This window comes from Mixophyes fleayi, chromosome 7 (assembly GCF_038048845.1).
Source record: "Mixophyes fleayi isolate aMixFle1 chromosome 7, aMixFle1.hap1, whole genome shotgun sequence".
Taxonomy (NCBI): Eukaryota; Metazoa; Chordata; class Amphibia; order Anura; family Limnodynastidae; genus Mixophyes; species Mixophyes fleayi.
In genome coordinates, this window is record NC_134408.1 from 96,098,639 (window position 1) to 96,110,975 (window position 12,337).

The 12,337-nt window shown below is 57.1% G+C and overlaps 1 protein-coding gene across 1 annotated transcript in view; it reads left to right on the forward strand.

Annotated features, from left to right (window-relative positions):
* Positions 1-310: 310 nt before the first annotated feature.
* The window catches only part of CYP20A1 (cytochrome P450 family 20 subfamily A member 1), a 54,748-nt gene continuing 42,721 nt past the window's right edge, over positions 311-12,337 (forward strand). Inside the window, exon 1 of the mRNA XM_075180159.1 lies at positions 311-464. Coding sequence (XP_075036260.1) covers positions 393-464 — 72 coding nt within the window. The 5' untranslated portion in view covers positions 311-392. The remainder of the gene's footprint in view (positions 465-12,337) is intronic.

A 12,337-nucleotide genomic window follows, 5' to 3' on the forward strand; every position in this document is an offset into this window, starting at 1 on the left:
GTTTTGTACTACTACCATCACTCCAAGCAATCTCAGTAATATAAGACAGTTAAATTGTGGTTAAGAGCTCACTCAAATAACCTCAGCACTCTGGGACACAAATAATCATTTAAGAGAAGACAATCTAGTAATTTCCCTCAAAGCTGCTCAATACACTTCCAATTCATTACCGACCAGAAGGGGATCTAGCTGGCTGGTTGTGACTAGATCTCCTTCAGCTTAGGTACCTTTCCACATAGGCCACGTGTCATTAACAACTTCCACGGCGCTTCCGGGATGTGAGATCGATTTCTCATGTCTGCCAGGGGGCGGTGCCGATGACCGAGCGTGCAGTGCAGAGCTGCTTGACACATTGGGGCCTGCTGTAGCTGAGGTTTCTGCAGGGTTGGAGGATGTTGGACTTCGCTATATTCGCGATCACCTTTCTCCTCATCCTGGTGGGAGCTGTGCTGTATCTGTACCCGGTAATATCTTCGCTCCTGGCATTAATTCATGATGTAATGATTCTGTTACTGCAGCTTATGGAGAACCCAACTCGTGTAATATAGCTCTTTACACTGCCTAATTAGTCAGCAACAGCTTTTGCCAGGTTAATCACCATATTGCATTTTATTTTATGCAAAGTATCTTTTGAAAGTTGTGTCACAGAGAGGGACGGTTACAGTATTTGCTGATACTCCTACTAATGTTGTTTGTCAATAATGGTTAGAGGGAGATAATTATCTGGATTTAATGAAATAAAGCTATAGTTTAAAAGAAAAATACAAATGATTACAGTCATATTCAGTTTAATGCAACACGAAATATTTAACTTGTGTTTTATATTGTTGGAATACAAACCTCCATGTTGTATTTTCATAATTGTTCTATAATAAATCAACATGTTTTTTTTCCCGTTGTTTTATTTAAATGTATTTAATTAGTATTAATCTGATCTCATAGGTCAGTGGTTTCCAAACTTTCTCAGTTCGAGGCACCCTTAAGGTCACCATAATCTTTCCAAGGCACCCCTAAGCCAAAATAATTACCGGGTAGTCCGTTATTTAAGTAGTTGGGTCAAAATGACGTAAGATGTATTTAGGCCCCTTCACCATATCACTGCGCCCCTTCACCATATTACTCTGTCCCCTTCTTCGCCATCTCACTCTCTCTGTCCCCTTCCTTCAGCGTGTCTCTCTGTCCCCTTCCTTCAGCGTGTCTCTCTGTCCCCCCTCCTTCAGCGTCTGTCTCTCTGTCCCCCTCCTTCAGCGTGTCTCTCTGTCCCCCTCCTTCAGCGTGTCTCTTCTGTCCCCCTCCTTCAGCGTGTGTCTCTGTCTGTCCCCTCCTTCAGCGTGTGTCTCTGTCTGTCCCCCTCCTTCAGCGTGTGTCTCTGTCTGTCCCCCTCCTTCAGCGTGTGGTCTCTGTCTGTCCCCCTCCTTCAGCGTGTGTCTCTGTCTGTCCCCCTCCTTCAGCGTGTGTCTCTGTCTGTCCCCCTCCTTCAGCGTGTGGTCTCTGTCTGTCCCCCTCCTTCAGCGGTGTGTCCTCTGGGTCTGTGTCCCCTCCTTCAGCGTGTGTCTCTGTCTGTCCCCCTCATTCAGCGTGTGTCTCTGTCTGTCCCCCTCTTTCAGCGTGTGTCTCTGTCTGTCCCCCTCCTTCAGCGTGTGTCTCTGTCCCCTTCAGCGTGTGTCTCTCTCTCTCTCTGTCCCCTTCAATGTGTCTCTCTCTGTCCCCCTTCAGTGTGTGTCTCTCTCTGTCCCCCTTCAGTGTGTGTCTCTCTCTGTCCCCCTTCAGCGTGCGTCTCTCTCTCCGTCGCCCTTCAGCGTGCGTCTCTCTCTCGTCGCCCTTCAGCGTGCGTCTCTCTCTCCGTCCCCCTTCAGCTGCGTCTCTCTCTGTCCCCCTTCAGCGTGCGTCTCTCTCTCTGTCCCCTTCAGCGTGCGTCTCTCTCTCTGTCCCCCTTCAGCGTGCGTCTCTCTCTCTCTGTCCCCCTTCAGCGTGCGTCTCTCTCTCCTGTCCCCCTTCAGCGTGCGTCTCTCTCTCTCTGTCCCCCTTCAGCGTGCGTCTCTCTCTCTCTGTCCCCCTTCAGCGTGCGTCTCTCTCTCTCTGTCCCCCTTCAGCGTGCGTCTCTGTCTCTCTCTCTCTGTCCCCCTTCAGCGTGCGTCTCTCTCTCTCTCTCTGTCCCCCTTCAGCGTGCGTCTCTCTCTCTCTCTCTCTGTCCCCCCTTCAGCGTGCGTCTCTCTCTCTCTCTGTCCCCCTTCAGCGTGCGTCTCTCTCTCTCTCTCTGTCCCCCTTCAGCGTGCGTCTCTCTCTCTCTCTCTGTCCCCCTTCAGCGTGCGTCTCTCTCTCTCTGTCCCCCTTCAGCGTGCGTCTCTCTCTCTCTCTCTCTCTCTGTCCCCCTTCAGCGTGCGTCTCTCTCTCTCTCTCTCTCTGTCCCCCTTCAGCGTGCGTCTCTCTCTCTCTCTCTCTCTGTCCCCCTTCAGCGTGCGTCTCTCTCTCTCTCTCTCTGTCCCCCTTCAGCGTGCGTCTCTCTCTCTCTCTCTCTCTCTCTGTCCCCCTTCAGCGTGCGTCTCTCTCTCTCTCTCTGTCCCCCTTCAGCGTGCGTCTCTCTCTCTCTCTGTCCCCCTTCAGCGTGCGTCTCTCTCTCTCTCTGTCCCCCTTCAGCGTGCGTCTCTCTCTCTCTCTGTCCCCCTTCAGCGTGCGTCTCTCTCTCTCTCTGTCCCCCTTCAGCGTGCGTCTCTCTCTCTCTCTGTCCCCCTTCAGCGTGCGTCTCTCTCTCTCTCTGTCCCCCTTCAGCGTGCGTCTCTCTCTCTCTCTGTCCCCTTCAGCGTGCGTCTCTCTCTCTCTCTCTGGTCCCCCTTCAGCGTGCGTCTCTCTCTCTCTCTCTGTCCCCTTCAGCGTGCGTCTCTCTCTCTCTCTGTCCCCCTTCAGCGTGCGTCTCTCCTCTCTCTCTCTCTCTCTGTCCCCTTCAGCGTGCGTCTCTCTCTCTCTCTGTCCCCCTTCAGCGTGCGTCTCTCTCTCTCTCTGTCCCCCCTTCAGCGTGCGTCTCTCTCTCTCTCTCTCTCTCTCTCTCTCTCTCTCTCTCCCCCTTCAGCGTGCGTCTCTCTCTCTCTCTCTCTCTCTGTCCCCTTCAGCGTGCGTCTCTCTCTCTCTCTCTCTGTCCCCTTCAGCGTGCGTCTCTCTCTCTCTCTGTCCCCTTCAGCGTGCGTCTCTCTCTCTCTCTGTCCCCCTTCAGCGTGCGTCTCTCCTCTCTCTGTCCCCTTCAGCGTGCGTCTCTCTCTCTCTCTGTCCCCCTTCAGCGTGCGTCTCTCTCTCTCTCTCTGTCCCCCTTCAGCGTGCGTCTCTCTCTCTCTGTCCCCCTTCAGCGTACGTCTCTCTCTCTCTCTCTGTCCCCCGTTCAGCGTGCGTCTCTCTCTCTCTCTCTGTCCCCCTTCAGCGTGCGTCTCTCTCTCTCTCTGTCCCCTTCAGCGTGCGTCTCTCTCTCTCTCTTTCTCTCTCTCTGTCCCCCTTCAGCGTGCGTCTCTCTCTCTCTCTCTCTCTCTCTCTCTGTCCCCTTCAGCGTGCGTCTCTCTCTCTGTCCCCCTTCAGCGTGCGTCTCTCTCTGTCCCCCTTCAGCGTGCGTCTCTCTCTCTCTCTCTCTCTCTGTCCCCCTTCAGCGTGCGTCTCTCTCTCTCTCTCTCTCTCTCTGTCCCCCTTCAGCGTGCGTCTCTCTCTCTCTCTCTCTGTCCCCCTTCAGCGTGCGTCTCTCTCTCTCTCTCTCTGTCCCCTTCAGCGTGCGTCTCTCTCTCTCTCTCTCTGTCCCCCTTCAGCGTGCGTCTCTCTCTCTCTCTCTCTCTGTCCCCCTTCAGCGTGCGTCTCTCTCTCTCTCTCTCTGTCCCCCTTCAGCGTGCGTCTCTCTCTCTCTCTCTCTGTCCCCCTTCAGCGTGCGTCTCTCTCTCCTCTCTCTCTCTCTCTCTGTCCCCCTTCAGCGTGCGTCTCTCTCTCTCTCTGTCCCCCTTCAGCGTGCGTCTCTCTCTCTCTCTCTCTCTCTCTGTCCCCCTTCAGCGTGCGTCTCTCTCTCTCTCTCTCTCTGTCCCCCTTCAGCGTGCGTCTCTCTCTCTCTCTCTCTCTCTCTGTCCCCTTCAGCGTGCGTCTCTCTCTCTCTCTCTCTCTCTCTCCTCTCTCTCTCTGTGTCCCCCTTCAGCGTGCGTCTCTCTCTCTCTCTCTCTCTCTGTCCCCCTTCAGCGTGCGTCCTCTCTCTCCTCTCGTCCCCCTTCAGCGTGCGTCTCTCTCTCCTCTCTCTCTCTCTCTCTGTCCCCCTTCAGCGTGCGTCTCTCTCTCTCTCTCTGTCCCCCTCAGCGTGGGTCTCTCTCTCTCTCTCTGTCCCCCTCAGCGTGGGTCTCTCTCTCTCTCTCTGTCCCCCCTCAGCGTGCGTCTCTCTCTCTCTCTCTCTCTCTCTCTCTCTCTCTCTGTCCCCCTTCAGCGTGCGTCTCTCTCTCTCTCTCTGTCCCCCTTCAGCGTGCGTCTCTCTCTCTCTCTCTGTCCCCCTTCAGCGTGCGTCTCTCTCTCTCTATCTGTCCCCCTTCAGCGTGCGTCTCTCTCTCTCTATCTGTCCCCCTTCAGCGTGCGTCTCTCTCTCTCTCTCTCTCTGTCCCCCTTCAGCGTGCGTCTCTCTCTCCCTCTCTCTCTCTCTCTGTCCCCCTTCAGCGTGCGTCTCTCTCTCTCTCTCCTCTCTCTCCTCTCTGTCCCCCTTCAGCGTGCGTCTCTCTCTCTCTCTCTCTCTGTCCCCCTCAGCGTGCGTCTCTCTCTCTCTCTCTCTCTCTCTGTCCCCTTCAGCGTGCGTCCTCTCTCTCTCTCTCTGGTCCCCCTTCAGCGTGCGTCTCTCTCTCTCTGTCCCCCTTCAGCGGCGTCTCTCTCTCTCTCTCTCTGTCCCCCTTCAGCGTGCGTCTCTCTCTCTCTCTCTCTCTGTCCCCTTCAGCGTGCGTCTCTCTCTCTCTCTCTCTCTCTCTCTGTCCCCCTCAGCGTTCGTCTCTCTCTCTCTCTCTCTCTCTCTCTCTTCTGTCCCCCTTCAGCGTTCGTCTCTCTCTCTCTCCCCCTTCAGCGTGCGTCTCTCTCTCTCTGTCCCCCTTCAGCGTGCGTCTCTCTCTCTCTCTCTCTGTCCCCCCTTCAGCGTGCGTCTCTCTCTCTCTCTCTCTCTCTGTCCCCTTCAGCGTTCGTCTCTCTCTCTCTCTCTCTCTATCCCCCTTCAGCGTTCGTCTCTCTCTCTCTCTCTGTCCCCCTCAGCGTGCGTCTCTCTCTCTCTCTCTCTCTCTCTCTCATCTCCTCTCTCTCTCTCTCTCTGTCCCCCTTCAGCGTGCGTCTCTCTCTCTCTCTCTCTCTCTCTCTCACCTCTCTCTCTCTCTCGCTCTCTGTCCCCTTCAGCGTGCGTCTCTCTCTCTCTCTCTCTCTGTCCCCCTTCAGCGTGCGTCTCTCTCTCTCTCTCTCTCTGTCCCCTTCAGCGTGCGTCTCTCTCTCTCTCTCTCTGTCCCCTTCAGCGTGCGTCTCTCTCTCTCTCTCTCTCTCTCTGTCCCCCTTCAGCGTGCGTCTCTCTCTCCCTCTCTCTCTCTCTCTGTCCCCCTTCAGGGGGCGTGCGTCTCTCTCTCTCTCTGTCCCCCTTCAGCGTGCGTCTCTCTCTCTCTCTCTCTCTCTGTCCCCCTTCAGCGTGCGTCTCTCTCTCTCTCTCTCTCTCTCTCTCTCTGTCCCCCTCAGCGTGCGTCTCTCTCTCTCTCTCTCCTCTGTCCCCTTCAGCGTGCGTCTCTCTCTCTCTCTCTCTCTGTCCCCCTTCAGCGCGCGTCTCTCTCTCTCTCTCTCTGTCCCCCTTCAGCGTGCGTCTCTCTCTCTCTCTCTGTCCCCTTCAGCGTGCGTCTCTCTCTCTCTCTCTCTCTGTCCCCCTTCAGCGTGCGTCTCCCTCTCTCTCTCTCTCTCTGTCCCCCTTCAGCGTGCGTCTCTCTCTCCCTCTCTTCTCTCTCTCTGTCCCCCTTCAGCGTGCGTCTCTCTCTCTCTCTGTCCCCCTTCAGCGTGCGTCTCTCTCTCTCTCTCTCTCTCTGTCCCCCTTCAGCGTGCGTCTCTCTCTCGTCTCTCTCTCTCTCTGTCCCCTTCAGCGTGCGTCCTCTCTCTCTCTCTCTCTGTCCCCTTCAGCGTGCGTCTCTCTCTCTCTCTCTCTGTCCCCCTTCAGCGTGCGTCTCTCTCTCTCTCTCTCTCTGTCCCCCTTCAGCGTGCGTCTCCTCTCTCTGTCCCCTTCAGCGTGCGTCTCTCTCTCTCTCTCTCTCTGTCCCCCTTCAGCGTGCGTCTCTCTCTCTCTCTCTCTGTCCCCCTCAGCGTGGGTCTCTCTCTCTCTCTCTGTCCCCTCAGCGTGGGTCTCTCTCTCTCTCTCTGTCCCCCCTCAGCGTGGGTCACTCTCTCTCTCTCTGTCCCCCTCAGCGTGCGTCTCTCTCTCTCTCTCTCTCTCTGTCCCCCTTCAGCGTGCGTCTCTCTCTCTCTCTCTCTCTCTCTGTCCCCCTTCAGCGTGCGGCTCTCTCTCTCTCTCTATCTGTCCCCCTTCAGCGTGCGTCTCTCTCTCTCTCTCTCTCTGTCCCCCCTTCAGCGTGCGTCTCTCTCTCCCTCTCTCTCTCTCTCTGTCCCCCTTCAGCGTGCGTCTCTCTCTCTCTGTCCCCCTCAGCGTGCGTCTCTCTCTCTCTCTCTCTGTCCCCCTTCAGCGTGCGTCTCTCTCTCTCTCTCTCTGTCCCCCTTCAGCGTGCGTCTCTCTCTCTCTCTCTCTCTCTGTCCCCCTTCAGCGTGCGTCTCTCTCTCTCTCTCTCTCTGTCCCCCTTCAGCGTGCGTCTCTCTCTCTCTCTCTCTCTCTCTGTCCCCCTTCAGCGTGCGTCTCTCTCTCTCTCTCTCTCTGTCCCCCTTCAGCGTGCGTCTCTCTCTCTCTCTCTCTCTGTCCCCTTCAGCGTGCGTCTCTCTCTCTCTCTCTCTCTCTCTCTCTGTCCCCCTTCAGCGTGCGTCTCTCTCTCTCTGTCCCCCTTCAGCGTGCGTCTCTCTCTCTCTCTCTCTCTCTCTCTGTCCCCCTTCAGCGTGCGTCTCTCTCTCTCTCTCTCTGTCCCCCCTCAGCGTGGGTCTCTCTCTCTCTCTCTGTCCCCCCTCAGCGTGGGTCTCTCTCTCTCTCTGTCCCCCCTCAGCGTGGGTCTCTCTCTCTCTCTGTCCCCCTCAGCGTGCGTCTCTCTCTCTCTCTCTCTCTCTCTCTCTCTCTCTCTCTCTCTCTCTCTCTCTCTGTCCCCCTTCAGCGTGCGTCTCTCTCTCTCTCTCTCTCTCTCTCTGTCCCCCTTCAGCGTGCGTCTCTCTCTCTCTCTCTCTCTCTCTCTCTCTCTCTCTCTCTCTTCTCTCTCTCTCTCTCCTCTCTCTCTGTCCCCCTTCAGCGTGCGTCTCTCTCTCTCTCTCTCTGTCCCCCTTCAGCGTGCGTCTCTCTCTCTCTCTCTCTGTCCCCCTTCAGCGTGCGTCTCTCTCTCTCTCTATCTGTCCCCCTTCAGCGTGCGTCTCTCTCTCTCTCTCTCTCTGTCCCCCTTCAGCGTGCGTCTCTCTCTCTCTGTCCCCCTTCAGCGTGCGTCTCTCTCTCTCTGTCCCCCTTCAGCTTGCGTCTCTCTCTCTCTCTCTGTCCCCTTCAGCTTGCGTCTCTCTCTCTCTCTCTGTCCCCCTTCAGCTTGCGTCTCTCTCTCTCTCTCTGTCCCCTTCAGCTTGCGTCTCTCTCTCTCTCTCTGTCCCCCTTCAGCTTGCGTCTCTCTCTCTCTCTCTGTCCCCCTTCAGCTGCGTCTCTCTCTCTCTCCTCTGTCCCCCTTCAGCTTGCGTCTCTCTCTCTCTCTCTGTCCCCCTTCAGCTTGCGTCTCTCTCTCTCTGTCCCCCTTCAGCTTGCGTCTCTCTCTCTCTTCTCTGTCCCCCTTCAGCTTGCGTCTCTCTCTCTCTCTCTCTCTGTCCCCCTTCAGCGTGCGTCTCTCTCTCTGTCCCTCTTCAGCGTGCGTTTCTCTCTCTCTCTCTCTGTCCCCCTTCAGCGTGCGTTTCTGTCTCTCTCTCTCTCTCTCTCTCTCTCTCTCTGTCCCCCTTCAGCGTGCGTTTCTCTCTCTCTCTCTCTGTCCCCCTTCAGCGTGCGTTTCTCTCTCTCTCTCTCTGTCCCCCTTCAGCGTGCGTTTCTCTCTCTCTCTCTCTGTCCCCTTCAGCGTGCGTTTCTGTCTCTCTCTCTCTCTGTCCCCCTTCAGCGTGCGTCTCTCTCTCTCTCTGTCCCCCTTCAGCGTGCGTCTCTCTCTCTCTCTGTCCCCTTCAGCGTGCGTCTCTCTCTCTCTCTCTCTCTCTGTCCCCCTTCAGCGTGCGTCTCTCTCTCTCTGTCCCCCTTCAGCGTGCGTCTCTCTCTCTCTCTCTCTCTCTCCCCCTTCAGCGTGCGTGTCTCTCTCTCTCTCTGTCCCCCTTCAGCGTGCGTGTCTCTCTCTCTCTCTCTCTCTGTCCCCCTTCAGCGTGCGTCTCTCTCTCTCTCTGTCCCCCTTCAGCTTGCGTCTCTCTCTCTCTCTCTGTCCCCTTCAGCTGCGTCTCTCTCTCTCTGTCCCCCTTCAGCTTGCGTCTCTCTCTCTCTGTCCCCCTTCAGCTTGCGTCTCTCTCTCTCTCTCTGTCCCCCTTCAGCTTGCGTCTCTCTCTCTCTCTCTGTCCCCCTTCAGCTTGCGTCTCTCTCTCTCTGTCCCCCTTCAGCTTGCGTCTCTCTCTCTCTGTCCCCCTTCAGCTTGCGTCTCTCTCTCTCTTTCTCTGTCCCCCTTCAGCTTGCGTCTCTCTCTCTCTCTCTCTCTGTCCCCCTTCAGCGTGCGTTTCTCTCTCTCTCTCTCTGTCCCCCTTCAGCGTGCGTTTCTGTCTCTCTCTCTCTCTGTCCCCCTTCAGCGTGCGTCTCTCTCTCTCTCTGTCCCCTTCAGCGTGCGTCTCTCTCTCTCTCTGTCCCCCTTCAGCGTGCGTCTCTCTCTCTCTCTGTCCCCCTTCAGCGTGCGTCTCTCTCTCTCTCTCTCTGTCCCCCTTCAGCGTGCGTCTCTCTCTCTCTCTCTCTGTCCCCCTTCAGCGTGCGTGTCTCTCTCTCTCTCTCTCCCCCTTCAGCGTGCGTGTCTCTCTCTCTCTGTCCCCCTTCAGCGTGCGTGTCTCTCTCTCTCTCTCTCTCTGTCCCCCTTCAGCGTGCGTCTCTCTCTCTCTCTGTCCCCCTTCAGCGTGCGTCTCTCTCTCTCTGTCCCCCTTCAGCGTGCGTCTCTCTCTCTCTCTCTCTCTCTCTGTCCCCCTTCAGCGTGCGTCTCTCTCTCTCTGTCCCCCTTCAGCGTGCGTCTCTCTCTCTCCCTCTCTCTGTCCCCTTCAGCGTGCGTCTCTCTCTCTCTCTCTCTGTCCCCCTTCAGCGTGCGTCTCTCTCTCTCTCTCTCTGTCCCCTTCAGCGTGTGTCTCTCTCTCTCTCTCTCTCTCTCTGTCCCCCTTCAGCGTGCGTCTCTCTCTCTCTCTCTGTCCCCTTCAGCGTGCGTCTCTCTCTCTCTCTCTCTCTCTCTGTCCCCCTTCAGCGTGCGTCTCTCTCTCTCTCTCTGTCCCCCTTCAGCGTGCGTCTCTCTCTCTCTCTCTCTGTCCCCCTTCAGCGTGTGTCTCTCTCTCTCTCTGTCCCCTTCAGCGTGCGTCTCTCTCTCTCTCTCTCTCTCTCTCTCTGTCCCCCTTCAGCGCGCGTCTCTCTCTCTCTCTTTTCTCTCTCTCTGTCCCCCTTCAGCGCGCGTCTCTCTCTCTCTCTTTCTCTCTCTGTCCCCCCTTCAGCGTGCGTCTCTCTTCTCTCTGTCCCCCTTCAGCGTGCGTCTCTGTCTCTCTCTCTCTCTGTCCCCTTCAGCGTGCGTCTCTCTCTCTCTCTCTCTCTGTCCCCCTTCAGCGTGCGTCTCTCTCTCTCTCTCTCTCTCTCTCTCTCTCTCTCTCTCTCTCTGTCCCCCTTCAGCGTGCGTCTCTCTCTCTGTCCCCCTTCAGCGTGCGTCTCTCTCTCTCTCTCTGTCCCCCTTCAGCGTGCGTCTCTCTCTCTCTCTCTCTCTCTGTCCCCCTTCAGCGTGCGTCTCTCTCTCTCTCTCTCTCTCTGTCCCCCTTCAGCGTGCGTCTCTCTCTCTGTCCCCCCTTCAGCGTGCGTCTCTCTCTCTGTCTCCCTTCAGCGTGCGTCTCTCTCTCTCTCTCTCTCTCTGTCCCCCTTCAGCGTGCGTCTCTCTCTCTCTCTCTCTCTCTGTCCCCCTTCAGCGTGCGTCTCTCTCTCTCTCTGTCCCCCTTCAGCGTGCGTCTCTCTCTCTCTCTCTCTCTCTCTGTCCCCCTTCAGCGTGCGTCTCTCTCTCTCTCTGTCCCCCTTCAGCGTGCGTCTCTCTCTCTCTCTGTCCCCCTCAGCGTGGGTCTCTCTCTCTCTCTCTGTCCCCCCTCAGCGTGCGTCTCTCTCTCTCTCTCTCTGTCCCCCTTCAGCGTGCGTCTCTCTCTCTCTCTCTCTCTCTGTCCCCCTTCAGCGTGCGTCTCTCTCTCTCTGTCCCCCTTCAGCGTGCGTCTCTCTCTCTCTCTCTCTCTGTCCCCCTTCAGCGTGCGTCTCTCTCTCTCTCTCTGTCCCCCTTCAGCGTGCGTCTCTCTCTCTCTGTCCCCCTTCAGCGTGCGTCTCTCTCTCTCTGTCCCCCTTCAGCTTGCGTCTCTCTCTCTCTCTCTCTCTGTCCCCTTCAGCTTGCGTCTCTCTCTCTCTCTCTCTCTGTCCCCCTTCAGCTTGCGTCTCTCTCTCTCTCTGTCCCCCTTCAGCTTGCGTCTCTCTCTCTCTGTCCCCTTCAGCTTGCGTCTCTCTCTCTCTTTCTCTGTCCCCCTTCAGCTTGCGTCTCTCTCTCTCTCTCTCTGTCCCCCTTCAGCGTGCGTCTCTCTCTCTCCTCTCTCTCTGTCCCCCTTCAGCGTGCGTCTCTCTCTCTCTCTCTGTCCCCCTTCAGCGTGCGTCTCTCTCTCTCTGTCCCCCTTCAGCGTGCGTCTCTCTCTCTCTGTCCCCCTTCAGCTTGCGTCTCTCTCTCTCTCTCTGTCCCCCCTTCAGCTTGCGTCTCTCTCTCTCTCTCTCTCTGTCCCCCTTCAGCTTGCGTCTCTCTCTCTCTCTGTCCCCCTTCAGCTTGCGTCTCTCTCTCTCTGTCCCCCTTCAGCTTGCGTCTCTCTCTCTCTTTCTCTGTCCCCCTTCAGCTTGCGTCTCTCTCTCTCTCTCTCTGTCCCCCTTCAGCGTGCGTCTCTCTCTCTGTCCCTCTTCAGCGTGCGTTTCTCTCTCTCTCTGTCCCCTTCAGCGTGCGTTTCTGTCTCTCTCTCTCTCTCTCTCTGTCCCCCTTCAGCGTGCGTTTCTCTCTCTCTCTCTCTGTCCCCCTTCAGCGTGCGTTTCTCTCTCTCTCTGTCCCCCTTCAGCGTGCGTTTCTGTCTCTCTCTCTCTCTCTCTCTGTCCCCCTTCAGCGTGCGTTTCGTTCTCTCTCTCTCTGTCCCCCTTCAGCGTGCGTTCTCTCTCTCTCTCTCTCTCTCTCTCTGTCCCCCTTCAGCGTGCGTTTCTCTCTCTCTCGGTCTCTCTCTCTCTGTCCCCCTTCAGCGTGCGTCTCTCTCTCTCTCTCTCTCTCTCTCTCTCTCTCTCTCTCTCTCTCTCTCTGTCCCCCTTCAGCGTGCGTTCCTCTCTCTCTCTCTGTCCCCCTTCAGCGTGCGTTCTCTCTCTCTCTCTCTGTCCCCCTCAGCGTGCATCTCTCTCTCTCTGTCCCCCTTCAGCGTGCGTCTCTCTCTCTCTCTGTCCCCCTTCAGCGTGCGTCTCTCTCTCTCTCTGTCCCCCTTCAGCGTGCGTCTCTCTCTCTGTCCCCCTTCAGCGTGCGTCTCTCTCTCTCTCTGCTCTCTCTCTCTCTCTGTCCCCCTTCAGCGTGCGTCTCTCTCCTCTCTCTCTCTGTCCCCCTTCAGCGTGCGTCTCTCTCTCTCTCTCTGTCCCCCTTCAGCGTGCGTCTCTCTCTCTCTCTCTGTCCCCCTTCAGCGTGCGTCTCTCTCTCTCTCTCTCTCTGTCCCCCTTCAGCGTGCGTCTCTCTCTCTCTCTCTCTGTCCCCCTTCAGCGTGCGTCTCTCTCTCTCTCTCTCTGTCCCCCTTCAGCGTGCGTCTCTCTCTCTCTCTGTCCCCCTTCAGCTTGCGTCTCTCTCTCTCTCTCTGTCCCCCTTCAGCTTGCGTCTCTCTCTCTGTCCCCTTCAGCTTGCGTCTCTCTCTCTCTGTCCCCTTCAGCTGCGTCTCTCCTCTCTTTCTCTGTCCCCTTAGCTTGCCTTCTCTCTCTCTCTCTCTCTGTCCCCCTTCAGCTTGCGTCCTCTCTCATTCCCTCTTCAGCGTGCGA